Source organism: Ptychodera flava, chromosome 11 (assembly GCF_041260155.1).
Source record: "Ptychodera flava strain L36383 chromosome 11, AS_Pfla_20210202, whole genome shotgun sequence".
Taxonomy (NCBI): Eukaryota; Metazoa; Hemichordata; class Enteropneusta; family Ptychoderidae; genus Ptychodera; species Ptychodera flava.
In genome coordinates, this window is record NC_091938.1 from 23,439,855 (window position 1) to 23,466,368 (window position 26,514).

The following is a 26,514-nucleotide window of genomic DNA, read 5'->3' on the forward strand; positions in this document are numbered from 1 at the left end:
GATCACACGTCAAAGGTGGAAGCAGTTCCAATCGCAGTTTAATCAATTGCAGCAATGCAAACAAACTTTAAATAAACTATGTGCACACAGCCAGGGGAATACAGTATTTCTGCAGTGCTGAAAACTGATCAACTGAAAACTTCAGAGGTTCAGTACCTGTATTTCGAAATATTTTCCTTACCCTACAGTACCATATAAAGCACAGTGTTTTCTCTGCATGTTCACTGAAGGGGAAATTTCTGCCCCATTCACCAACATTAGGGGGCAGACTCGACATTGTAGGGGCAGAAACAAAAGCAAATTACAGGTCACTACACTATGCGCTTGGGTCACCATCATATGGGGGTGTTTGCTTGCTGTGGTTTGTGCGAGATTTTTGCGCTGTCAGTATAACTTTTAAAGGGCGGAAAATGGCTCGAAATGCGCAATTGCGCAGTCGAGAGAAAACCCTGAAAGCATGATTCAAGGAACAGTAATATTCAGTATTGATACAATGAGTCATCACCGTTGAACTTGGGCAGATCGTCCATGTAGCCAACACGAACACGAACTGTCTGTTACCGGCTACCAAAAACTATGAAAAATAGTCAAGAATGAGCTACAAAATCACTATCAGTTTTAAGTTGCAGGTAGAATAAGTCTGTGCCTTTGTATAAAATACTATAAAAATAGTAGAACGTCAATGACACTGTAGCTCCCATCCCGGACTATTTAGTGTTTGTTCTCTGGTCAGATATTTGAACATGTGTGAAGGGGATAAAGTGCATGAAGTGAAAATACTTAAATGTAATGTACCGGAGACAGTGAAATATGTTTAATGTATTTATTCAGAATATAAAATGGAAAAAATACAGAATTAGATATATCGAATACTGTGATACAACCATTAACTCAACAAGTCATTTACAATGACATAGTCCCCACTTGTAATAGGAGTATTAGTCTTGATGGGGCAGGAAAATGTGGTCATTAAGAAGTATCACTGGAGTGTATATGTTGAGATCTATAGGCACATAGGTCTATGTCGTTGTTCCCAATTTGAAACACATGAGGCATGTCTAAGTTATGGTTCTAAATCGGGAAAAAAGATCAGACCTCTAGCAGTATTGGCCAGCCAAGAAATACATATGCGCATTATAAATAAGGACAAGATGTGACATCTTAAGGTCTAATACCCTATCAAAATTGGAGGGTATAGAACTTGTGGTTACTGAGATATGCATATATATGTATAATCAAGGTCAAAGGTCATCGAGGTCACATGACATTTTGGAAAAAAAAAATTATATTGCTAATTAATCCCTATATGCCAAAAAATCAGATCTCTAGCTCTATTCGCTTGCCCAGAATTAGATGTGTACATAATTAATGACGTAAAGCATGTGTTGTCATAAGGTCTCCCATCCTACTAAATACAAAGGACATAGCACTTGTGGTTACTTATTTATTGACATAAACATATATTTAAGTAAACGGTCATCGAGGTCACATGACATTTGGTCAAAAAATTTCTCTCCTATAGTTATCCCTATATACCAAAAATCAGACATCCAGCTCTATTGGCTTGCTCAGAATGAGATATGTGCATAATTATTGAGGTACAGTATGTGGTGTCATAAGGTGTCCAATCATACCAAATATGAAGGGTGTAGCACTTGTGGTTACTGAGTTATGGACAAATATGTATATTTGAGGTCAAAGGTCACCGAGGTCACCTGACATTTTGTCAAAAAAATTGTACTGCTAAGTTATCCCTATATACCAAAAATCAGACCTCTAGCTCTATTGGCTCGCTCAAAATTAGATATGTGCATAATTAATGAGGTACAATATGTGGCGTCATAAGGTGTCCCATCATACCATACATGAAGGGTGTAGCACTTGTGGTTACTGAGTTATGGACAAATATGTATATTTGAGGTCAAAGGTCACCGAGGTCACGTGACATTTTGTCAAAAAAATTGTATTGCTAAGTTATCCCTATATTCCAAAAATCAGACCTCTAGCTCTATTGGCTCGCTCAAAATTAGATATGTGCATAATTAATGAGGTACAATATGTGGCGTCATAAGGTGTCCCATCATACCATACATGAAGGGTGTAGCACTTGTGGTTACTGAGTTATGGACAAATATGTATATTTGAGGTCAAAGGTCACCGAGGTCACGTGACATTTTGTCAAAAAAATTGTATTGCTAAGTTATCCCTATATTCCAAAAATCAGACCTCTAGCTCTATTGGCTCGCTCAAAATTAGATATGCACATAATTAATGAGGTACAATATGTGGCGTCATAAGGTGTCCCATCATACCATACATGAAGGGTGTAGCACTTGTGGTTACTGAGTACTTATGGACAAATATGTATATTTGAGGGCAAAGGTCACCGAGGTCACGTGACATTTTGTCAAAAAAATTGTTTTGCTAAGTTATCCCTATATACCAAAAATCAGACCTCTAGCTCTATTGGCTCGCTCAAAATTAGATATGTGCATAATTAATGAGGTACAATATGTGGCGTCATAAGGTGTCCCATCATACCATATATGAAGGGTGTACCACTTGTGGTTACTGAGTAATGGACAAATATGTATATTTCAGGTCAAAGGTCACTAAGGTCACGTGACATTTTGTCAAAATATCCGAGATATCTGCATGAACGGATGGACTCACGGATGGACGAACAGACGGACATGACCCAATCTATAAGCCCACTGGACTTCATCCACGGGGACTAAAAATTGTGTCACTACATCCTTTTTGCAATATGAGAACTAAATTTTTTTTTTCGTGGCCTTATACATGGGAGTCTATGGAGATCCGCCTTATACATGGGAGTCTATGGACGTGTAAACTAAAAATACGCAAATTTCAACACGATTTGCCCAAATTTGGGAAAGGTCACTCCTATGCACTTCCATACCAAGTTTCAAATCAATCGGACTTGTGGTTTCAGAGAAGAAGATTTTTTGACCAAAAATGGGAGAAAATTACAAAAAAATTCATGAAAAATAGCAAGTCCAAGATACTGACCCAAGATTTGCACAATCATTTCATGTCAGCCCAAAGTACTTACATGCTAATTTTTCATGTAATCTGCTCAGTGGTTATTGAGTTTTTTCAATTTTGACTGTTTTTACATTTTTTCACTTAATTTGCATATTTTTGGCAATGACAACTTCATTTGAACAAAATCTCATCTACAGCCCATCATCCATGTACACACCAAATATCAAGATGAAATGTACAGCGGTTTTGGAGTTTTTGATGTTGACGCACAGACATACAGACATACAGACATACAGACATACAGACATACAGACACACAGACATACAGACATACATACATACAGACATTTCCCTAGCCTATAAGAATAGCTTCCATTGCCATATATACATATGGCTATGGGAGCTAAAAATAGTAGAAAGTGAACAACCAGCTGAAAGTTAGTTGAGGAGACCTTAACCGCATATCATTTGCATCTCATTGTCGGCTACATGGACTGTGTGTCGGAACTTGCATACACACAAAATACTCAATACTTTTTAATACACACAATGCTAATACTTCCTGCTTTGAACGTTAGCTGCACAACACAAGTACATTACATACATTAGTAAAAGCATGTGAAGACTGGACTGATTGACGGACTTTGTTCCCATACATGCTGATACAGAGAACCAACAGCAACAGACCAAGAAGTAACAAATGACAAATGACCTCCTTTGAATTACAAGCACCAATGGCAGACAATACACAAACTTGTAACAAGTTCTTTAACCTGTTCACCCCCAATTCCCTATAAACGGATCAACCACCACCATTGGTAAAGACGAATTTCCACCAAACCACATCCTATATCCTGGTGTATAAGAATGCGCCTTGAAAGTGAAAACTTACTTTTGCTGAAACTTTCGTAAAACTATTACAGCCCTTTGCTTCTAAATACCTTCCCGTTTCGATGTCTGGTATGCACACTTTGTGTGCACAGCACGCATGGTGTTTTTATCTTACACAAACAACAGGGTCTCTTGAAAGTGATGAGTTTTTTTTCTTACATGTAATTACAGTCAGCGGGTGTGTTTGTTTATCGAGTTACCTGTTGACGTAATCGGTAGTGACTAAAATTTAAAGACAAGTGAATACACCATCTCTTTAGCTCATATTTGGTTTTGTATAAATACCAAAAAGAGCTTATATGATGAGTCGGTGGCGTCTGTATATTTGTGGGTATGTATGTGCGGATGTATGTCCGTCACACACAAAGGCTCCCATACCGCCATAGCTACCATCTCAGTATTTGGTGTACAGGTAGATGTAGGGATTGAGATGTGAATTTGTTCAAATGAACATATCAGTGTCAAAAATGTGCAAATGAGGTAAGAAAAAGGGAAATCCTGCAAATTTGCAGGAGTGATGGCATGCCAGTAAGGAACAGGCCAACTCCACTGATCTTGAGTCATTTCCTGTTATTGTTTATGAACTGTTACATATTAACAGACCTGCTGAAACCATTGACAGTAGGGGGGGGGGGGGGGGGGGGGGGGGGGGGGGGGGGGAGGGGGGGGGGGGGTTCTGCTATGCATGTTGCTAAAGTTGACCTCCATTACCTAAGTTTCACACCTTAATTACTTTTGTCATTCTTGTTTTTCTGGTTTAAATATTTCTTGTTGTTTTTCTGGTTGTATTGTGCAGAAATCATTGTCATAACATTATCGTAGAATTTTCCTCCACTGAACAGATAGAAACAATATTTATTGTTGATCTTTGGTAACCATACTGGTATATACCAATTCTGATCAAATTTGAGCGACACCGTATAATTGCGGTATTTTTTACGGTACCCTGTGGTTTGTGTAAGATAAAAAACACCATGCAATCTGTACACACAATGTGTGCATGCTTATTGACAGAGAAAATGGGAAGGTAAGCAGTAACAGGCTGTATCAAACTGTACCACACAATGACAAGACTACCGTACACATAAAATGGAACGGAAAGACTGCATATTAACCTGTCCACCCCCAATTCCCTATAAAGAGGTCAAAGATCACCATCGATAACAATGAGTTAGGGCAAAAGCATGGTCACGTGGTGAAAAGGTTAAGGTACATCGTGTACCGGTAGTATGAGGCTAAAAAATGAAAGACTTAAACTTTTGCTAAAACTGTCTTTGATGAAACTTTTAAGGTTCCAAGACTAGAAACTGACCTCTTTAATGTAACAATTCTCGGGTGGTTGATAAGCTCAGAACCCCCGTAAATTATACATTTTCTGAAAGCCTAGACATAGGAAAAGATTTTGGTAACCACAGTATCACCATTGTTGACATAACTATCACGTGACAGGTAATTTGCATAACCTTTCAAAAATCTGTTTTCCCTCTGTTTTGTCTCAATACTTCAAAATATCTGAATCAAATTTGCTGGAATGCAAGCTGTCACAATGCTCTTTAAAAGTATGTCTAAGATTTTTTATATATTGCTTACTTTTTACTTGAGCACAATTTTAAAGAAGTCAACTAGGCTAGGGTTAAAGGGACATTATTCGTATCTTTTGACTTTTTTTTTCATTTTTTCGATGACTGAAATCCCCGGTCAAATCAATGGGAGACCTAAATTGTGACTATGGACGGCTTCAAAGATATGTAAAACCACCTCCTTGCTCTTTACGGCAAGGTTCAATGTTGGTAAGGGCGTCCGCGCGATTTGAACCAACCGCCATGATTGAACCCCTGCACATGACCAATATTACTACGCATACGTCAACCATCAAAGTACAGCTGAAGCGTGAAAGGCCTGTGACCTACACACTAACTTCAGCACAACGAATATCGAGGAGTACACGGCGCATAAACAAATGCACGTATCACAAACTACTGCCAAATAGTGAAACTGAGCAGGGCATTTGCTTGTAAGTTTGATTTTAGTATCGATGACACGGACTGTGAAACAAATAAAACCATAGACGCAATTGTGTCAATGGTAAAACCATGGTAAAACTAAAACGATGTCAGATTGCTGTGGTGATAGTGAAACAGGTACAGAGTAATGCATTTCCTGTGCAATCGATCGTTAGCAAATCTTCGTCAACTTTTAAGATTTTTAGGGCATTTTCTTGCCATTACGTTGGTTCGTATTACAAACACGACATGATCACTTGTTGAACCTGGAAACATCGCACTCGGACTGAACACTGCACGGTGTGTATAGCATCGGTGACATTGTGACACCGCGCCGGGCGAGTACTGTCATTGATACTGCTCGCGATTGGAGTCACCTCGCGACACACGAGATCTGTTTGAATGTTGTTATTCTATGTGCATCGTGTAATTATTTGTATCAGTTGAATCGCATTTCGAACCAAAAGTGAGTACATCGCAATGACAGTTGCCTAGACCCGTTCGCTTACGGCCCGACGGTCTCTGTGCCTCCGACCCACTCCCAAAAGTGGGCTTTACGTAAGAAGCGCAGCTGAGCACATCGTGTACCTAAAGCCCTGCGTACGGCCTCCACGCCGTATAACGCCGGGAACACACAGACCTGTATGCAGAGCTAATCGTGTACCCAGGCGAGGTGGGTGTGCTTGAAAACGAAACTCAATGCAAGTTTGGGATTAAAAATGGGTTGTTTTTGGTGGAGAAACTGCACGCCGCAACGGAGGTACTGCCAGTGGTTTGGCACAGCCCTGCCACGCAGAGTTAGCTTTCACCCAACAATGTACAGAATGTACGTGTCAGTCGCCAAAGTACATTGCTCAATTTCGCGATCACCTCGACAATAACGTGACTGTCTACTGAAGTTAAATATCCCTTCATTTTGCTCTGTTTTCACATTTCTATGCCCAAAGACTTTGGGCAAGTCTACATATGCATATGGAGGAACAAACGAGATGAAAAAGATCCGCAATTATAGGCCTTGTCGTCGTCAGCTGGTATTGGTAGGCATTTGAAATGGCCATTCTAAAATGTGCTCTGTAGCAGCAAAGAATGGTGTATCTAAGAGCAGGATTGGCCGTCAAGATCTCCATGAAAAACTGACCGTCAAAATGTAACTGAGCAAACGGGATCGGTAATAGGGAATCCCGAAACTGCAATACTGCGCTTTCGACTGTCACTTCGTGTGGTTTATTTTTTACACGCGGATGCTTACAGCGGCCTAGGTAGCAGTTAGCAGTGTGGTCTGATCGCAGGTCAACCTGCCAACTCTGAGGTTAACAGTACCCTCCATTAACCTCAGACCCAAGGTTTTTCTATACTTGTACGCAAACGGGATGGAAGTTGTCTATGGTCGACCGTTTTTTAGACATATTTCAGTAAGTCGAATAACATTATCAACTGCTTGTTTGCAATAATATGAGGTCAAAAGATACAAATAATGTCCCTTTAAATTCACTGCTCTGGAAGATTCTCTGGCATAAAAATTGTTTCAGAAGGTTTCAAAAAATACTGAGACACTTTGAAAGATCCTAAGGAAAGCTTGCACTCACACAAATTTCAGTCACATATCTCAAAGCATTGAAACAAAACATAGGGAAAACCGATTTTTGAAAGGTTATGCAAATTACCTGTCACGTGATAGCTATGAAAACAATGGTGACAATATGGTAACCAAAATGTTCCCCTATATCTAGGCTTTCTGAAAATATATAATTTACAGGGGTTCTGAGCATATTAACCACTAGAGAATTGTTAGCTTCAAAAGCTCAATTTCTTGCCTTGGAACCTTAAAGCTATTCTCTTTCAAAATCATGGATAAAAATTGGGGGGTCATTATACAAATTTAGGTACTAGAGAAACAAATTACCCATGATATACAAATACTTAAAATTCAACGTAGCGGCCATCCCTGTCATCTTCCCACCCCCAGTGAATTCAAGAAATTTCTGACCAATGAAATGGTTAACACAGAGAACAAATAACAATCACTAAATTAAGTATATCAATATATGCAACATCAATAGCTGCCTTACCTTCATATCCATGAAATGCTACACAGATGGAAACTGAAAAGACTCCTGGCAGTGTTTCCGTATATACATGTATTTGGTATGCAACATTGTCTGTAAATTTACACAGTCACTTTCTTTCTGACAATATTTTCATAGGGGGATTGCTAAAATTAACATCACTAGCAAAGTTGATTAAATTTGTTCAAGCCTATGATGCATGGAAAAATTTTAGATAATTAATTAGGTAATTCTACAGACCCTTAGCTTTGACAAGAAACTGCTGAATATCTTTTGCAGTTAGGTTTTCATCTGTTGTGTGAGCAATTATCTGTTGAAATTTCTCACTTTTACTATAAAATCTGACACGGAATGACTAACAGTCTATTTTAGCAAGTTTCACTATCTTTGGTAAAGTCTTTCTAGGTATCCGGCACCAAATTATGAAAGTTTGTGCTTATGAAGATATGCAATTTACCAATTACTTGATATGGAATTGGAAAGTCTTTTAGTTCAGTCAAATGTTGTCATGACCAATATCTGCACCACGTTTCATAAAATTTGGCATACGGTGGTTGCCATAGATGTATAGTTTTAGTTAGAATCTCAAGATTTCCCATCAGAAGCCATGGGTTCAACTAAGAATTTCATGTAAGCTGATATGTAACTTCAAGGTAGCATACCGGTAATGCACCTTGGAAGTAAAAGACTTACACTTTTGCTCAAATTTTTCTCAATGAAACTTTTAACTATTCTCTGGCCAAATCAAGAATAAATATCAGGGGTCATCGTGCAAAGCTTGACACCAGGGAAACAAATTACCTAAAATTTAGCGATATTTGAAATCCAAAGTGGCTGCCATCCCTACATGTATGTTAACTAATTGAGAAAAATTAAATGTAAGTTTTCGAAAAACTAAGAGGTTGAAATCTTTCTGACTCTATGACCTTTAAAATGAGCCCCAACAAGTGGTAGATCAAAAATTTGAGAGTCCGAATATCTGTCCCCGAGGCACATTCCACCTAAAGTCTTCCATTTGTGTCAACCTTTGTATTATCAATATATGTAGAAAGTTGCATCAACTTTGGCAGAGTCTTTCCAGATTAATACCACCTAATTGAGAATAATCTGTGTTTCCTCTGGCTTCTGAAATTTTTTTGTAAATTTACGAATAAGGTATTGAAAATTTTCGTAAAGTTTGAAATTCATAAGTAAACTTAACCGTTCCAATACGGAATATCATTCAATCAAATTCAAATTAAGTACAACATGTGCTTAGAAAGATCTATTTTGAGGTTTGGGGGCCTTCAGCTCTAAACCAACTAGCTGCTTCCTTGCATTCGTATATTTACGAATCAACAATGAAAAAATTAGTAAATCATCTAAAAAATTAGTAATTTTACGAATTTGAGAGTGGCAGAGGAAACACAGATAATCATCCAATATGTGAATTAGCAATGTTTTATTTACATGAAACTGCTATATGACTTTGAAATCAGTCCAATGTTCTCATAAGCCATTCTTGACTGTAAAGCTAATGGCATCCAACATACATGTACATGATGTAGTGGCCACAAAAAGTACAAAGAAAATTGTACTATATTCACCATTATTCCTTAATGGCAATGACAAAAATGCAGTAACTCGGTTTCAACGACTGCTTGAGGAAAAATCTCTTCAGAATATGCCAAAAAATGCCGAAAACATAAATAAACAGTGCTTGTACAATGTACCTGGAATTGAATCTGGTTCTACAGCATCAGCACTAAGCAATGTAAAAATAGGCAAGACCTGAAGGCCATTGCCGTCCCTAACAAGGTTGGTTCCATAAGTATGATGGTGATCACTTTTTGCCCATGCCCACTGTACACCACCCAGATTCAACAAACATACAGACACAGAAAACACCTACATGTACACAACATAGAATAAGTTGGCTTTTGACTTAACTCAGGGACAAGTAAATTTCTACCAAATTGAATAACAGCGGGGAACAGGCAAGACACTCACCTGAATCTGGGTGAGAGAGACCGGCAATAATGTGAGACCATTCAGTAAATTCAAAGACAAAGGAAGTAATGCCACCATCTTCATTTGCCAACTCCCGTGCCTTGCGAACGGATGCATAAAATCGTCGATTGTAGGCCATTCTTATCTTCAGATCTCTCCCCTGAGCTATAACAGCCTCAGCTTCTTTTTGAACTTCTGAGATCTCTTCACTGTTCCTACCACCAGGTTTTTCCAGAAGAATACGATTCACGCCATGTTTGATCAGCTTAATGGTGCAGCTGGCGAGACTCGGTATGCTCACGGTCACGATAGCATTGATGGACGTGTTCTTCTTACTGCGAATCGGGTTGGCTGCAAGGAACGGCTCCACTCCCCCAACGTGCACTGGGTGACCAGTCTTCTCTTGAAACTTGGCAGCACTTTCAGCTCCCCTTCCAATCACCTCGAACTTGACACCCATGTCGCTTAGAACTTTCGCATACTCCACTGCGTGAGCTCCAGCCCCAACCAACCAAACAACTGTTTCAGACATCTTCTCTTCTCAATCTGAAATACTTCAAAATGAAAACAAAATTGTTGAACTAAAATAGACAAGCAAAGCTCAAATAATGTTACAGCACACATTTATAGAAAACATTTTCAAGACACAACGTTAGTCTGGTTTTAAATTAAGTTTCATAATGGTTTACAAAATGTGAAACTCTTGAACAAATCCACATTGAAAGTACATATGAAAGGGATGTGCGAATTCATAAGATTTCATACAATGAGGTCCAAAAATATTCTTTAACTCTCTTGTGCTTTCAGATTTTGTATCTCTTCTAACAAATTTTAGCTCACATCCAGAGATATATCTTCTCACTACTGATTCTCCTCTCCAAATTGTCTACGTTGTTTTGCAAAGTACAATGGATTAAAATGCCGTTCGATGTGGTTACCTAAACAGCAACTGATTTGCAAAAATACAAGGAAAACACTCAGCAGGTCTCGGACTGAGCACCAGACTGCTAATGTTGCACTGATCTGGTTACTGAGGATGTGGTCTTTGCAATGTGTCACTGTTGGGAATGCTCAACCAATGGCTGCTGCCAAATTGTGTCATGTGATATAATAATTGACCATCTATCATTTACAAGTGAGAATTTCCTACCACTGCAAGTGAAGATAACCCAGGGTTCTGCTCATTTTACCTTATAAAGAAGGGGATCATGCAAAAATTGAGTGTCAAAGTTAAGTAGGAGGTGGTTACACTATATTATAGATGTTATGATTGGATAGTTTGATGTTTACAGCTTCAAATATTTTGAACAGACGTGTCACTCAACAATTTATTGCCTTGCATTGTGACCTACATGTAATAACATTCTAAACTATCATTGGGACCCCAGATATTGTAAGTACTTTGAAAGAACATATTCTTTAGCATAACCCTTTTGAAATTGAAACTGAAGGGCATCGCATGCATGTCTTTGTGTTAAAGTGGGTACTGGGTTGGTTAAAAATTATAGTTTTTTACAATTTTACTTTCGACAACGCATTATACATGAAATTTTAGTAATCATGCACCAGACAGTGTTTTGATATCTTTATGAAACCATGATGACAAAATTGACCGCATTTAACTTTCGGACAAAAAAGCACAACAATCTTGTGAGAATATGCTTGACCCAACCTTTGCTGAATATTGTGTTTCACAGGTTCTGCTGTCAATACGCCAGTAAACTGATGCAGGTGTGACCACAGACTGCTTTGTTTTTACTGGAGTATGTTACTGTACATGATCTTACTTTCAGATTACATGTAGATGTTAAATAATCAATCTGATCAATAGATTGTGTAAAAAAATCCTTTAAAATTTTTTTATTATGAAAGTGGAACGAGACAATGGTGTGAATAACCGAGCTACCCCTGAAACTGATAGTCGGAAGGCCATCGACATAATCAAAGACTTTGTATCATGGCATTTCTTCTCTTGGAAAAAAGTACATCTTTTTTGTCTACAAAATGTGTTTTTCAGTAACACAGATTACAAGAGTGATCCTGCCTATAAAATCTACAATTTTGTCTGTACTGACTTCAGACTTTCATGAATAACAAAATTTAAAGCAACATTTTACCAATTTTTATGAATTTTTCTGTAATTTTTTTGATGATTTTGGACCAAATGGGCATCACATTTCATTGACTACAGTTTTTTATCAAAATTTTGTCTAAAATCTGAAAAATATTGACTATGGTATATTTCATAAAGGCAACAAAAGGGTTTGTGTATAACATGGATCACTCACTTCAAGCAATGTAAGTTAGTGTTGACATGCTGGGTTGAGCGGGTTGTTTATTACTGTTCCATATGTTCACTCTTGTCGATTGGAAAATGCCATACCATGATACCGGTATTTGGGACAGTACACTAACTCATGGTACTGGAAATAAATATGGGTCTCTGAGGTAGATTACAACAGAAAATCCATCTACAGGTGTTGCAAATTATGAGTAAATAGTTTGGAATTGTCCTAAAAATGTAAGTACATTTAGTAACAGTTGTGACCGATTTATCCCTTTTCCTGCGAGACAGTATTAAATAACTATCACTTCACCATTAGCCAAGTCAGTAAAAAGCGGTATTGAGCCAAAACATGACGTATTTTTACCCACTTGGCTTGGTATGTTATAGCATCTTTTGTCCAACAAAAATCAACTACCTTCAAATGTACAGTATTATGTTAAAATACATCATATGGAATACTTTGTGTTTCATTAATTTTAACCATCTTGACCTGATGTTGAAATATGGACTTGGCAGGAAAAGGTTATTGGACATTCACCATGAACGCCAACAAAAACTTTGTTCACTATCTCAGTATCTGGGCATCTAAATTTATTACATATACCGGTATGTGTTTGGGTTTCTACTGCCCCAATACTGGACAGCATTGTCAACTGCATTCAGAGTTCTGTCTCCCATCTTCGGTCAAGGTTAATATTAATCTCTTTGGCGTTTTCCTTAACTAAATGATAAGTGTAACAGTTGAACTGATTTATTTGACCAGTACATGTACGGTGTGAGACAGAAGTCTCAATGCGATCAACAAATTTGTCCGGTATCCAAGCAACATAATCCTAACACTCTGATTATCATTTTGTATATATATAAATATGAAAAGAAATATTATTTTTTCGATTGTCATTATCAAAAACATCTGACTCCAGTGCTTATAGGGGGAAGTAGAGAATCTGCTTAACAGTGCATGACCATAGTTGCCCTGGTCCTTTACTTTTAGGCATGTACAGTGTACCGGTATGTATCCCATGTATATACATGTATGCCAGCATGCATGCACACCAAACTGATTAAAATCGAATCAAGAGATAGCACAGTTTCATTCTTTGCTGTTCTCGTTAGTCGCCCCACTACATCCGACCACATGTCACGGAAGACTGTGCTCAACTCTCACACTCTGATTAGTTTTTTAATCAGGTTGGCATGCACACGTATCCTGACAGCAGATCTTCCACAGATTAAGCATTGCATGGCAGTTCTGTGGGAAACTAAATGGCGGGGTTTACCCTTTTTCAAGAACTGCATGAGATAAAATCCCACATGAAAAAAAACTGTGGGAGAATTTCTCAGTCTGTGGAAACCGGACCTAACTTTCCCTGATTTTCTGCATATTGGTTAATTTGCATAACAATACACTAAGTGAGACAGTTTTCCGATAACCTCAGTTTTCAGACATTTAATGACATGCTGTTTGTTATACTTGCTTCGCTCCATTTGATAGCATTTTACAAGTCATGCTACAGCATATTAAGTCAGTTGACGCTGCCGTCCCATTTTGGATAGTTTTTTTTGGTAGAAGCTATTTCGGGCTACAAACTTGGTAGAGTTAGCCACACCCACAGTTACGAGTGTTTAGATACATAGCGGCCGAGGCGTAATATGCATAGAATAATTCTATTATTCTATGCATATTACGCAGCAGCCGCTATATATCTAAACACTCATAACTGTGGCCACACCGTACGATACGAGGTGTCGAACAAAACACACAGACACAGCCCGTGTCCGATATCTAAGCGCTATACACATCAAAATATAGTTGCGTTGTCCATGGATTAAACATAACTAATTATCACGAAATATTTCCATATAGTTTTCTAAACACAGTGAAATTGAAAATCGGGGTTCGAAGTTTCAAAATATCAGTATTTAGCCCCTATAATCATATTCCAAATACAATGTCTGATTACTGCGATAGCAGTCTGATTACACGCACTCAACATGGGTCAAAAATTTGGTGACTTTGACCCCCTAAATGCCACTTTTGTCAGTGTTAACAGCTTGAGGATAAACACAATAAATTTTCGAAAGGTATGATAATAAGATTTCGTAGTGCTCGATTTGGGTGAAATTCACTACCCTGTCCAAAAACTGTCACACTGAGTGTTGTTGTAATCAGAGGCGATCTAATCCATACTTTCTAGTGCAGGAGTAACAGAAGTACAGTAGCCCAGAATAGCGTATTTTTGTATTTTCTTCGCACTACCACTCGTACTGGACACGAATCCCTTCAAAAGCGTCATTTAGAGCAACGACAACACACTGTACATCAGCAATGAACACTTGCTGTATCGACTCCAATGATTTGTCAATGAACGCAAAACTTCCTGTTGGCAACCAATCATAAACGCTGTTTGAAATGGGGAACTCTGCAACAGCTTTTTCTGGCGTAATTATAGCACTCTCTATGGCAACACAATGAGTGGTTCTGTACTGAAAACCTGCCAAATATTACCGATGTATTTAGATCGCGTAAATATATCACATACGTGCCATCTGCATTATCCGCACAACTTTTTTGCCCAATTGATTTTTCTGAATGCGATTTTTCTGATTTTTGAGCGTAAATACCGCGTTATCGCGCCCCAAAGTGATCCCTGTAATGGGATAACGCCCCAATCTTGCTGGGTCAAATTTTCTGAAATTTTCACATTATGTTCTTTGGATGCAATATAACAAAACCGGCATTTTGTTTGGCAAAAAAGTTCTTATATTTTGAATAAGAGGCATTTCAATTTTAATAATCATGATTTTAATCACTTTTTTGAATGTCAGTCTTTCAACACTCGCTATTTTATGATGAGGATAGATAATGCAAAATAAAATAGTCGTTATTTTTCTATGTATACTCTTCTTTCAAGTGAAATATTAAATTTCAGAAAATAGTGTCAAGTTTTTTACTTAAATTAATTTTTCTCATTGATACCAAAATTGAGGTTTTTTACCCCAAATATACACTCATTTCATCCTTCAAGTGAACTATTGGTACCATACTAAACTTTAAATTCTCTGCTTTTTGAAAATATATAGTATGAGGTTTCCTTGTCACCTAAGATGAGAACTTATCCTTCACAAAATGTGTTGGCAACATGCAGCTCCACCTTAATTGTTTTAGTTTATGTTCATCTAAAAATTGCTCAGTGTTGCACATCAATTACATGTAATACTCATAATTACACAGTCACAGAAAGACCACTATGCTGGAGGGGCATGCCAGCAACTGTTTAAATCACTGCTGATGCTAAAATTTTTGTTGTGACTTGTTTGGCTGAAGTACACACTTATATGTACTACATTTTAGGTGGGCTCCGAGATAAATAAAATTGTTAAGGACCATAATGCAAAGTTTGGTGGTAACATCATAGTCTGGCCACTTCAGATAATATATATTAGACGCGTGTGCACCTGTATTACGTATATGTCATCCATCATACCAAAACAGTGTACATAAGAATTGAGATTTGAAGTGGTTCCCAAAGAGTACAAGTACCAGTATATTGGAAAGCCCTGCATGTGCAAGAATGCAGCTATCTCCTTGTCAGGTATAAAAAAAGGTATGGAATATTGCAGAAATGATACTGATAAGTAAATTAAGTGAGGTTCATACATCAAAAGAACTCAAACCTTCAACCATGGACCCTGGCTGCAGGCACTATGGTTGACAAGGGTCCAGTTGCTTGACACAGGAAGATATTAGACAAACCACTGATCCATATCCTCATTACCATGAAAGTTACAGTTACAGCCTCCCTGATAGACATCACACACAAAATATGTACATATGGTTTCCAAAATCATACATACCGGTAGAGATACTCTAGACTGCAACCCCTGTATGGGTCTTCGTCAGTACGGTATGTGTTGGCCAGCTGTCAATGAAAGTTCTAAAAATAATATTTTCAACACCTACTACCAGTATTCTGCTCTTCTTTCTACTATTATCCTGATATTATCCTTATATTGGTGTCATTCATTCAAATCATTCAATTAATTTCAAATATTAGAGACTTGCCATAACATTTGTCAACAACAGATTTCTGGTGATTGATATTATCACAGGGCAAAGAAAACAGTCCCCTTGGGTGGGGAGGGAGAGGTTTTTTGTGCAACGGTTTACCTTATTTGATTTATCCCCTGGGGTGGGGAGGGAGTGTTTTTTGTGCAACGGTTTACCTTATTTGATTTATCTGTCGCTCAATGGCACGGTCTACTCTCCCCTCTGCTTATGTGGGTGTGTAGAGTGCTCCCTCGAATGATGAATCTTCAGTCTTAGTAACTTAGATGTTCATTGTCTTGCCTTGTGAAAAATCAAAACTTGACTGTTTCCCTAAGAGTTCAAAGTCCGGAAACCATTCAGAATGTCGAATATTAGTAAATTTAAGGCAGTATACGGTACTTCTAACAATACCAAATGCTGTGAAGTGAGCATCAATTTGTAGTCTTGATTGCGAAAGAAGATGGTTTGAAGTGTGCATGACGATTTTCAAACACTACAATGTACGTGCAATAAAAGTACTTGACTATTCCTTGATCGAACTGCTGACCATTCCCCGTTCTCTGTGAGTGCAATTCAGTAAAAATCTGTGACCCACCCCATCCATACCCTAAAATCAAATGTTTCAAACAATCGCAGACTGACAATAGATACATGTATTACAAAGCTGCTACTCTCAAATTACCAGCTTCTGTTTTAGGACTTAGGTGCTCGTTTCACATTGAAAGTAATGGCACCCAAAAATGCACAGAAGATTGTCTTTGATACAAAGAGGATAGGAGGTATGAATTCGGAGATAATATTCTAAGTCATCAATGCTGGTTTATAGAATAAATTGTGGCTTTTTGTGTGGGAAATCCGTCTCCGAAATCAGCGATATGTGTGTAAAGTGGCCATTCCATTTCCGAATTTCTACCTTTCTAATGCATACCATACTATAGCTGCAATTGCCATGTGTCGACAAGTGATTGTGTACCAGGTGCATACATCAGCCCCAAATATTGATGTGCGTACATGCTTTCCAGCAGCTTTCCTCATCCCATTGTTCTTATCAAACTCTGCACTATCGCATCATAAAATGCTGTGTGTTTCCAATAACACAATAAAATATATTTAGGGAACTGAATTCCATAAGGTTAAAGTGGAAATAGCATTTCATTTTGTGATTGCATTTTGCATTGTAAAGGCAAATACCATATGAGATGTAAAAAATAGTCATAAGGCGACCGAGGAAAGAAATTCTGTTCAATTGGCGAGATCGTTTCAATCTTCAGTAGGTAGGTTAGTGTCAATATATTTTCTTGTTCCTTGTAATGTTTGTTCAGGTTTCTTTTGAAATATGCCTTTTGTACTGAATTTTTTCCTCAGATAAGTAGTAACATGTAATTACATGTTGACTGTGATATTTCAAATAAAGAGTTCAATCTGGCTTTATTATGATAACCTACCGGTACAGTAGCACTGGTAGTAAGATTTAATCTTAAGGCTGCGTTCACAAAAAACGTTAGGGGGGGGGGGGGGCTGGAGGAATTCAGGGGGGGATTCGAAAATTTTGGGGGTAGTGGAGGGGGGGGGGCTTGAAAATTTGCTCTACCTGCAGGGGGGGGGACTTGAAAATTTTTGGGTCCCTTTTGAGTTTTACATTTTCAATTCCAAGTTTTTGTAGGTAATTCAATGAAAAATGAATACCATTTTTAATGTCATCAAAATGTTGTAATCATGTTAGTAATAATTTAACGAAATCTAGAACCATTTTGTCACATTTCATGACTTGTATCTCGAAAAAATCTAAATGTGTGATTTGTCGTTAAAACAAACTTGAGCCTCATAACAGGGCAGAAGCTGCAACTGTTAATGATTACTGCAGCAATATTTCTATGCAATATAACAACTACAGTTTCTTGCTATCTCCCTACAGCATGCTCAAACACACAATATTTAGTTTGTCGACAAAGCCTGTATATATGAATATAAATATGTATTTGGTGATAATTTAATTGGAGTCCAGACTGACAGTCAGTTGTCAGTGATACAAATGCATGGTACACATACATAGGCTGTGATAGCAAGCTGAATACTGGACAATTCAACATGCTCTAGGGAGTAGAACAAGAACGCAGTTGTAAAACTGAACAAAAATATTGCCAACATTATCAAAGTTAATACAGCTACTGCCTACGGGTAGTGTCACTATCAGATACTACCCTGCTACTGCAGTGTCACTGTCACTGCATACCTGAACAGTGACAGAGACAGCTCTGACTCTGATGTACATGGTAGTTGAAGAAGAGTTTTGGTCAAATGACACTCATGACAGTGAAACTCACTTGTACACAAGATCAGGCCAGAGAGCAACACATGGAAGAAAACATAGAAATGTTTGAATTCTGGCATATGAGAATAATCAAATATTAAAGAAAAAGATGGGGTCACCATGCTTGATTTTCTAAATTTTCACACTCTTATTATAAAATGATACAGAAGTAAAACTTTGAATAGTAAAGACTAAAAGAAAAATATGTGACCAAATGGAATTATTTATTTTTTAACCAAATTTGCAATTATTACACCCAAAATTTCAGAGATTAAAATATTTATTTGATGGAATATTTTAATCTTCCGGTATTGTCAATTTTGAGTAACATCTAATTCATATAGGTCTTGTAGTTTTGAAACAATTTTTTGGTAGGTCACTGTGCAATACGGCAATTAGCCAGAATTCACAATTTTCTTACTCTCTCATGATTGCATTTTGTGTGCTCTTCAACAGGAGCAATTGACCTGGCCAGAGTTTGATTAACTCAAGTTGGCTTTTAGACCAATAAATCTAAAAAAATCACTGATGCATTTAAAGAACTTGCCTTGGGAATATGACTATACAAAGTGCTAATACAGGTAGTGTTGAACACCTGTGAGCAGAACGGCGCAATACATGTTATTTTTTCTGCGCTCACATCCTTTACAAATATGCGGGCCTGTGATAGTTGGGGGGGGGGACTTGAAAATTTTGACCATATAGAGGGGGGCATTTGAAAATTTTTTAGGGTACTTAGGGGGGGATCTGAAAAAAAATAAGATTTCAATCGAGATTCCTCCAGGCCCCCCCCCCTAATCGTTATTTGTGAACGCAGCCTAACATTATTATATGCTATTACTTTTTACGTATTAAGAAACTACAAAGCATTTTGAAATACCAACAATTTGAGCTGATGTTTTATAACTATTACAAATGTGTTAACTATTATTACGAAAACGTTTTATTACAAAACACTGATACCTTTATTACATTTTGCATAAGTTGTTACAGAATGCGCCATGCTACAAAATGCTGCAGTACACATATGATATGCTCTACAACTTTAACAGCTGCATCCAAAAAAGCTAATGTTCTTTTTCAGAATAATTATGAATGTAAATTCACACTGTGCAGATGGCACTTCTAAATTTGTCTTCGATATGTCTGGTATTCAAATAATTTTTATAAAAACACATGGTTGAATTGAACTTCAGAAACTAAAACACTGCAAATGTCTGAGCTACAGCTCATCAATGACATGGTTCCTACTGGATCAACTGGTTGTTTTCTTGTTTTTTGTTTTCTTTTTTGGGGAGGGAGTTTTGGGCTTTTGATCCCTTCATGTCACTAGCCTAGAATCCTATTCGTCTGCTTGCCTCCGTACCTCCGACCCACTCCCGAGATACAGAGGCAAGCGGACGAATAGGATTCTAGGCTATCATGTCACTGGCGACTTGGTTGCGATTTTGTATTGTAGTCTGTTCCTCGAAAATGAAAGACTTACACTACTGTCCAAAGCAAACTATCTGACGTTTTCTTTCAAAATGAAGAATAAAAACTCAGGGGTCACAAATTACCAAACATGTACCAATATTTAATATTCAAAATTGTTGCCATTCCTGTGTTATCTGTATCGGGGAAAACAAAATTCCCTATTTCCATAAAACTTTGCAGTGAAAACTTTATTTACTCCATAAGGTTCAAAACAAGTCCCTGCAAGTGGTAGGCCAAAAGAATATTTATAAAAGTGAGAGAGTCAGAATAACTGTAAACGACAAGTGTTCTACCTTAGCATTTTGAGCACCAAAGTCAATTTTTGGCACCTTTATAAAACATGCCCCAGTCAATTTTTTTCAGACGTTTGACATAATTTTGATAAAAAATGTTAGCCTGTAAAATTTAATATCCATTCAGTCCAAAATTATCAAAAGAATTACAGAAAAATTTTGAAAATTGGTAAAATGTTGTACTAAAATTTTAGAGGGAAAAATAACAGCCCTCAAAGGGTCAATCTGCCTTGGGAAAATGTATCTGGTATATTACTGATAAGGAGACCTGTATGACCTGTGTGAAGCTGCATCAGGATAGCCTAACTGATCGCATCACAACACAACAACTGACATGCATATGTTATCATAAGTTGCCAACTGTTCTGACACGTTTCACAGTACAATAAATTACCCACAATTCTCTTTGATTTGTATCCATGAAGGTTACTTTTCTAAAAACTTTTTCAGTTCTGCATGTAAGCACTAGTATGCAGCATCAGAATAATTTGTAAATAATGTCTAGTAAAAGTACGTGTAGATATTTCAGTGAAAGTTTCAAAATAACCACTAAACAACCATGAAAGTCACATTCTTTAGGTACTACAAATGCCATGCTTTTCGGGCAGCAAGTTATGATGAACTGAAGGGGTCATTCTCTGAGAAACCTAGCATGCAAATTTCTTTTGTCACTTCCATTGCGAAAAATCAATATCCTTTTGTTTCATAAAACAGGTGTAACTAGTCTCCCTACTTTCCATCACATTATTCTGTATGGCTGAGGACACAATCAGTGGACAATTTTACAAAAATGCTATCTCCTCCCTCAATTACGCATACTTTTCCAAATCATTTAAAATGAGAATTGAGAAGAAAGGTGTGCATAATAGTACATTTTCCAAATTTTGACAACTACTCTGTGAACTTGTCTACACATGGGAGACATGGCAGATTTCACTGACGAATCTCAGAGGATACAAATCAGAATGAATTATGGGAAATCTACTTACTGTGCGTTTTTCTGCCATTGTTTATAAAAACAACGTTGTCGACACTGTTGTACAGGCCTGTGTCAGAACGCGGCTTATGGTGTAACACCACACAATAGACATAATCCACTATCTTTAGACACAGTAATGCAAAATTGTTCTCAAATACACCTAAAACTGACGTCTGCATAATTCAATATACACTGAAAAAAAGCCTTCCGCAAGTATGACAATGCAATGACGCACTCCGCAACAGAGCATGCGCATTAACAACCCCTTACGTCCTACAGAAAAGGCTGTCCAACTCATTTCTGATCTTTTGACTCTGCAGAACTTTATGGAAAGATGTGCATTTTTGATACATTTTATGCAAAAAAAAAACACCGCCTGAATGCAATCACACACAAGTTGTAAACATAGGGCCAATGTCCCTGAAGCTACTATGGACATGGATACAAAATCAAGTATTTCCTGAATTTATGAAATTATCTCATTGAAATCATCCTAGGGACCCTGTATATCAAATATTAAAGCTGTCTGACCAGCGGGTTTGAATTAATTTGCATAACTTAAATTTGCATAAAGAAAGAAGTCCATTCACTAAGCACAAACTATACAAGAAAGTTATTCTTAGTCAACACAAACCATGCACAGTTTCACATTATAATGTTTATCCAAATATCCTCACCACTGTTCTAAAAAAGGCAAAGCAGAATTATTATGCAAATTTATTCACTGTTATCAGGGCAACAAAATGTGGAATGTTGTGAATGATCTCCTGGGTAAGAAAGGTGCCCCTGATAAACTGCCAGATGACTTGAAGGTATTTGCAAATCGTCATGTAAAACGTGTCACAGCCAGCTGATGTGGTTCAGAATTTTAATGATTTCTTTGTTAGCATTGGTGAAGATTTAGCATGCAATATCCCACAAACTTCAAAGTGTTTTCATGATTATCTTGGCAAATCCCTCTCGCATTCTTTTTTCCTTAAACTTATCATAGCTGCTGATATTTATAAGATTTTAGTTACAATGGACAGTAGTAAAGCTTGTGGGTGGGATAATTTACCCCCGCGGCTACTTATCGATACAGCTACTTTTATTTCGCGACCTTTGACCCATACTATCAACCTTTCTTTTTCAACTATACAATGCAAGATCCAAGGTACATGAATATTTCACATTGATTAAGGGTCATTAGCATAGCATTTTAATACCGAAACAATGCTCATTAATGTAATCTGCATATTTGAATATCATTATACCTCGCATCTTGCACTAATCGTTTTCAATGGGTGTTTTCCCAAGTCGGTTAAAGATATCAAAAGTTACACCCATTTTTAAGAAACGAGATTGTGATGTTGTTGGCAATTATAGACCTGTATCAATCTTGCCCATTTTTAGCAAGGTAATTGAAAAGGTTATCAATTGGCCAATTATATCATATCTTGTTGAGTTTAATATGTTGTACAACCATCAATATGGGTTCAGGAAAAGACACAGTACCAAGCTTACAATGATTAATTTAGTCTACTATATAGTAAAAAGAATTCAGGTTGACCTATTTACGACCGGGTCATTTTTTCACCCCGTTCTCCAAGCACAGATCGTAAAGAGACCCTGTTTCGTGGCCATACGTTCTCTTCTCATTCAGGAACACGGTGGTACAATAATATGTTGATAAAAATTCATAAATATGATAAAAAATGCGATTTTTCAAAATCTCTTGTAAAATCCCTGTACTCTCGCTTACCCTAACAATTGACGGTGCCCCCACGCGAGAAATTATAATAAAGGTAAATATAAACAAACACAATCGCATTTAATGAGGTACATTTTGGTAAGTTTCTTGCGGATTATTCTTACATTCACCTGGTTAAATTTGTTTGCTTAAATTATCTCCGTGTTTGCGATTAATAATTATAATATCCCGTCTTCGTTGGGGGGCTCGCGACAGACTTTTTGTTTGTAAGTGCGCCCGACCGCTATACGTGACCCCCGTCGCTTACCCTATGTTCTAACGCAACAAATTCGGCAAAAACGAAAACCGCTAATTTCAAATATCTCTACGCATATAATGTCCCGAAACATGTTAATTTACTCCAGCCATACCTTTGTTTACTCGTCCCGTTTTTAAAATTGTGAATGGGTTTGATTTAATGTGAATTAGCGACATCAAACGAACACTCCGGACAAGCCGCGGAGTCGCACCCCCGACCATGTTTTGCCTGTGCAGACAAACATGAACCTGTGACCGAAACGGTATACGCTCGTAAAATAGGCGTAGATTTAGATCAATAGACAGGAATATGATAGGAGCCATGAGCTTTTAAAAATTATAACCTTCAAACAACATGAACTATTCAAAACTTCAAATTTTCAAAAGATATTTCGATTTCGCACACGTCATCCAGTCGGTCCACAGTTGCGAGTGGAGTGATACGTACCGGCCGCCACATACTATGCATAGTACGCGGCGGCCGGTACGTATCACTCCACTCGCAACTGTGAGTCGGTCACCCAGACGTACAATGAGGTCAACGAACTCGTGTGTGTGTTACAAGCCGATGAAAGGCGCTATAGGCGCGCCGTATCTCCTGCCCTGGGAAACGTATATTATGGGCATATTGCGCAAAGTGAGGAGTTGTGAAAGGATGATAGGATAATAATGTCAGAAAGATAAAGTTTTACAATGAGTAGGGATGTAGTGTATTTCTTTTCAAGTATTGCTGTGAAATTGCCGTGATTAAACACATTCAGTCCAGCCGGGGCTGACACCGGGATTGAGTGGCGGAGGTCGATCATCACACGAAAGACGTGGAAATGTTCTGATGCGACGTAGTCCGTCCCTTGGTTTATTCTCAGTGCATGGAGCCTAAGCTTATTACTTACGCGATTGGAAATGTGTGATTTACAAAATATCCGCAAAAAAGTAATGCGAGATAGTAGTAAGAAAACTTTACATGGTATGATCTATCAACGCCAATGCCGGTCTCTGGGTAAATATTGTCGAGGCGTAAACATACGTACTCAAACATCCCCGGGCTCTCGATTTGTTCAAAGTTGCGACTTGGCATCAATGAATGACTTTCCTTCAGGATGTCTATAAATAAATCCAAACTATCATTGGATGATATTTTAAAAATTAAGCCCTACCATATCCCTCGCGGGTTGATTGTCTTCTCTAAAACTTGCGCAATGATTGGTCCTTTCCGAATATTGTCTCAATTTTATACCACGTTGGGGGAAGTTCATCAACAACAAGGTCTGTAAGTGGTTCACATATTGCAACTTTCGTCTCACAAGATTGTCAATCAAACAGTGTGGCGTCCCACATGCATAACGTTTTGTCTCCGCACTCGACCCAGGGTGAAAAAGAATCACTTTGCGAGCAGACACCGAACATTTTAATGAATTGATCATATTTCAACATTAAAAGTTATATAAATGACAACTTTAACTCACAAAAAATAGCGTCAATGACACTGTAGCTCCAATCCTGGACTATTTAGTGTTTGTTCTCTGGTCAGATATTTGAACATGTGTGAAAGGGATAAAGTGCATGAAGTGAAAATACTTAAATGAAATGTACTGGAGACAGTGAAATATGTTTAATGTAATTATTCAGAATATAAAATGGAAAAAATACAGAATTAGATATATCGAATACTGTGATACAACCATTAACTCAACAAGTCATTTACAATGACATAGTCCCCACTTGTAATAGAGTATTAGTCTTGATGGGGCAGGAAAATGTGGTCATTAAGAAGTATCACTGGAGTGTATATATATATGTTGAGATCTATGGGCACATAGGTCTATGTCGTTGTTCCCAATTTGAAACACATGAGGCATGTCTAAGTTATGGTTCTAAATCGGGAAAAAAGATCAGACCTCTAGCAGTATTGGCCAGCCAAGAAATACATATGCGCATTATAAATGAGGTACAAGATGTGACATCTTAAGGTCTAATATACTATCAAAATTGGAGGGTATAGAACTTGTGGTTACTGAAATATGCATATATATGTATAATCAAGGTCAAAGGTCATCGAGGTCACATGACATTTTGAAAAAAAAAATTATATTGCTAATTAATCCCTATATGCCAAAAAATCAGATCTCTAGCTCTATTCGCTTGCCCAGAATTAGATGTGTACATAATTAATGAGGTAAAGCGTGTGTTGTCATAAGGTCTCCCATCCTACTAAATACAAAGGACATAGCACTTGTGGTTACTTATTTATTGACATAAACATATATTTTAGGTAAAAGGTCATCGAGGACACATGACATTTGGTCAAAAAATTTCTCTCCTATAGTTATCCCTATATACGAAAAATCAGACATCCAGCTCTATTGGCTCGCTCAGAATGAGATATGCGCATAATTATTGAGGTACAATATGTGGCGTCATAAGGTGTCCAATCATACCAAACATGAAGGGTGTAGCACTTGTGGTTACCGAGTTATGGAAAAATATGTATATTTGAGGTCAAAGGTCACCGAGGTCACGTGACATTTTGTCAAAAAAATTGTTTTGCTAAGTTATCCCTATATACCAAAAATCAGACCTCTAGCTCTATTGGCTCGCTCAAAATTAGATATGTGCATAATTAATGAGGTACAATATGTGGCGTCATAAGGTGTCCCATCATACCATACATGAAGGCTGTAGCACTTGTGGTTACTGAGTTATGGACAAATATGTAAATTTGAGGTCAAAGGTCACCGAGGTCACGTGACATTTTGTCAAAAAATTGTATTGCTAAGTTATCCCTATATACCAAAAATCAGACCTCTAGCTCTATTGGCTCGCTCAAAATTAGATATGTGCATAATTAATGAGGTACAATATGTGGCGTCATAAGGTGTCCCATCATACCATACATGAAGGCTGTAGCACATGTGGTTACTGAGTTATGGACAAATATGTATATTGTAGGTCTAAGGTCACTGAGGTCACGTGACATTTTGTCAAAACAATTGTATTGCTAAGTTATCCCTATATACCAAAAATCAGACCTCTAGCTCTATTGGCTCGCTCAAAATTAGATATGTGCATAATTAATGAGGTACAATATGTGGCGTCATAAGGTGTCCCATCATACCATACATGAAGGCTGTAGCACAAATTGAGTATTTGGTGTTAGATTACAGCGCACGCG

At 37.6% G+C, this 26,514-nt stretch overlaps 1 protein-coding gene across 2 annotated transcripts in view; it reads right to left on the reverse strand.

Moving 5' to 3' along the window:
* LOC139143864 (uncharacterized) overlaps positions 1 to 26,514 on the reverse strand; it is a 158,977-nt gene that overhangs the window by 86,591 nt on the left and 45,872 nt on the right. For both annotated transcript variants that reach the window (XM_070714447.1, XM_070714446.1), the window contains exon 2: positions 9,959 to 10,512. In XM_070714447.1, the coding sequence (XP_070570548.1) occupies positions 9,959 to 10,490 (532 nt within the window). In that variant the 5' untranslated portion in view covers positions 10,491 to 10,512. The remainder of the gene's footprint in view (positions 1 to 9,958; positions 10,513 to 26,514) is intronic.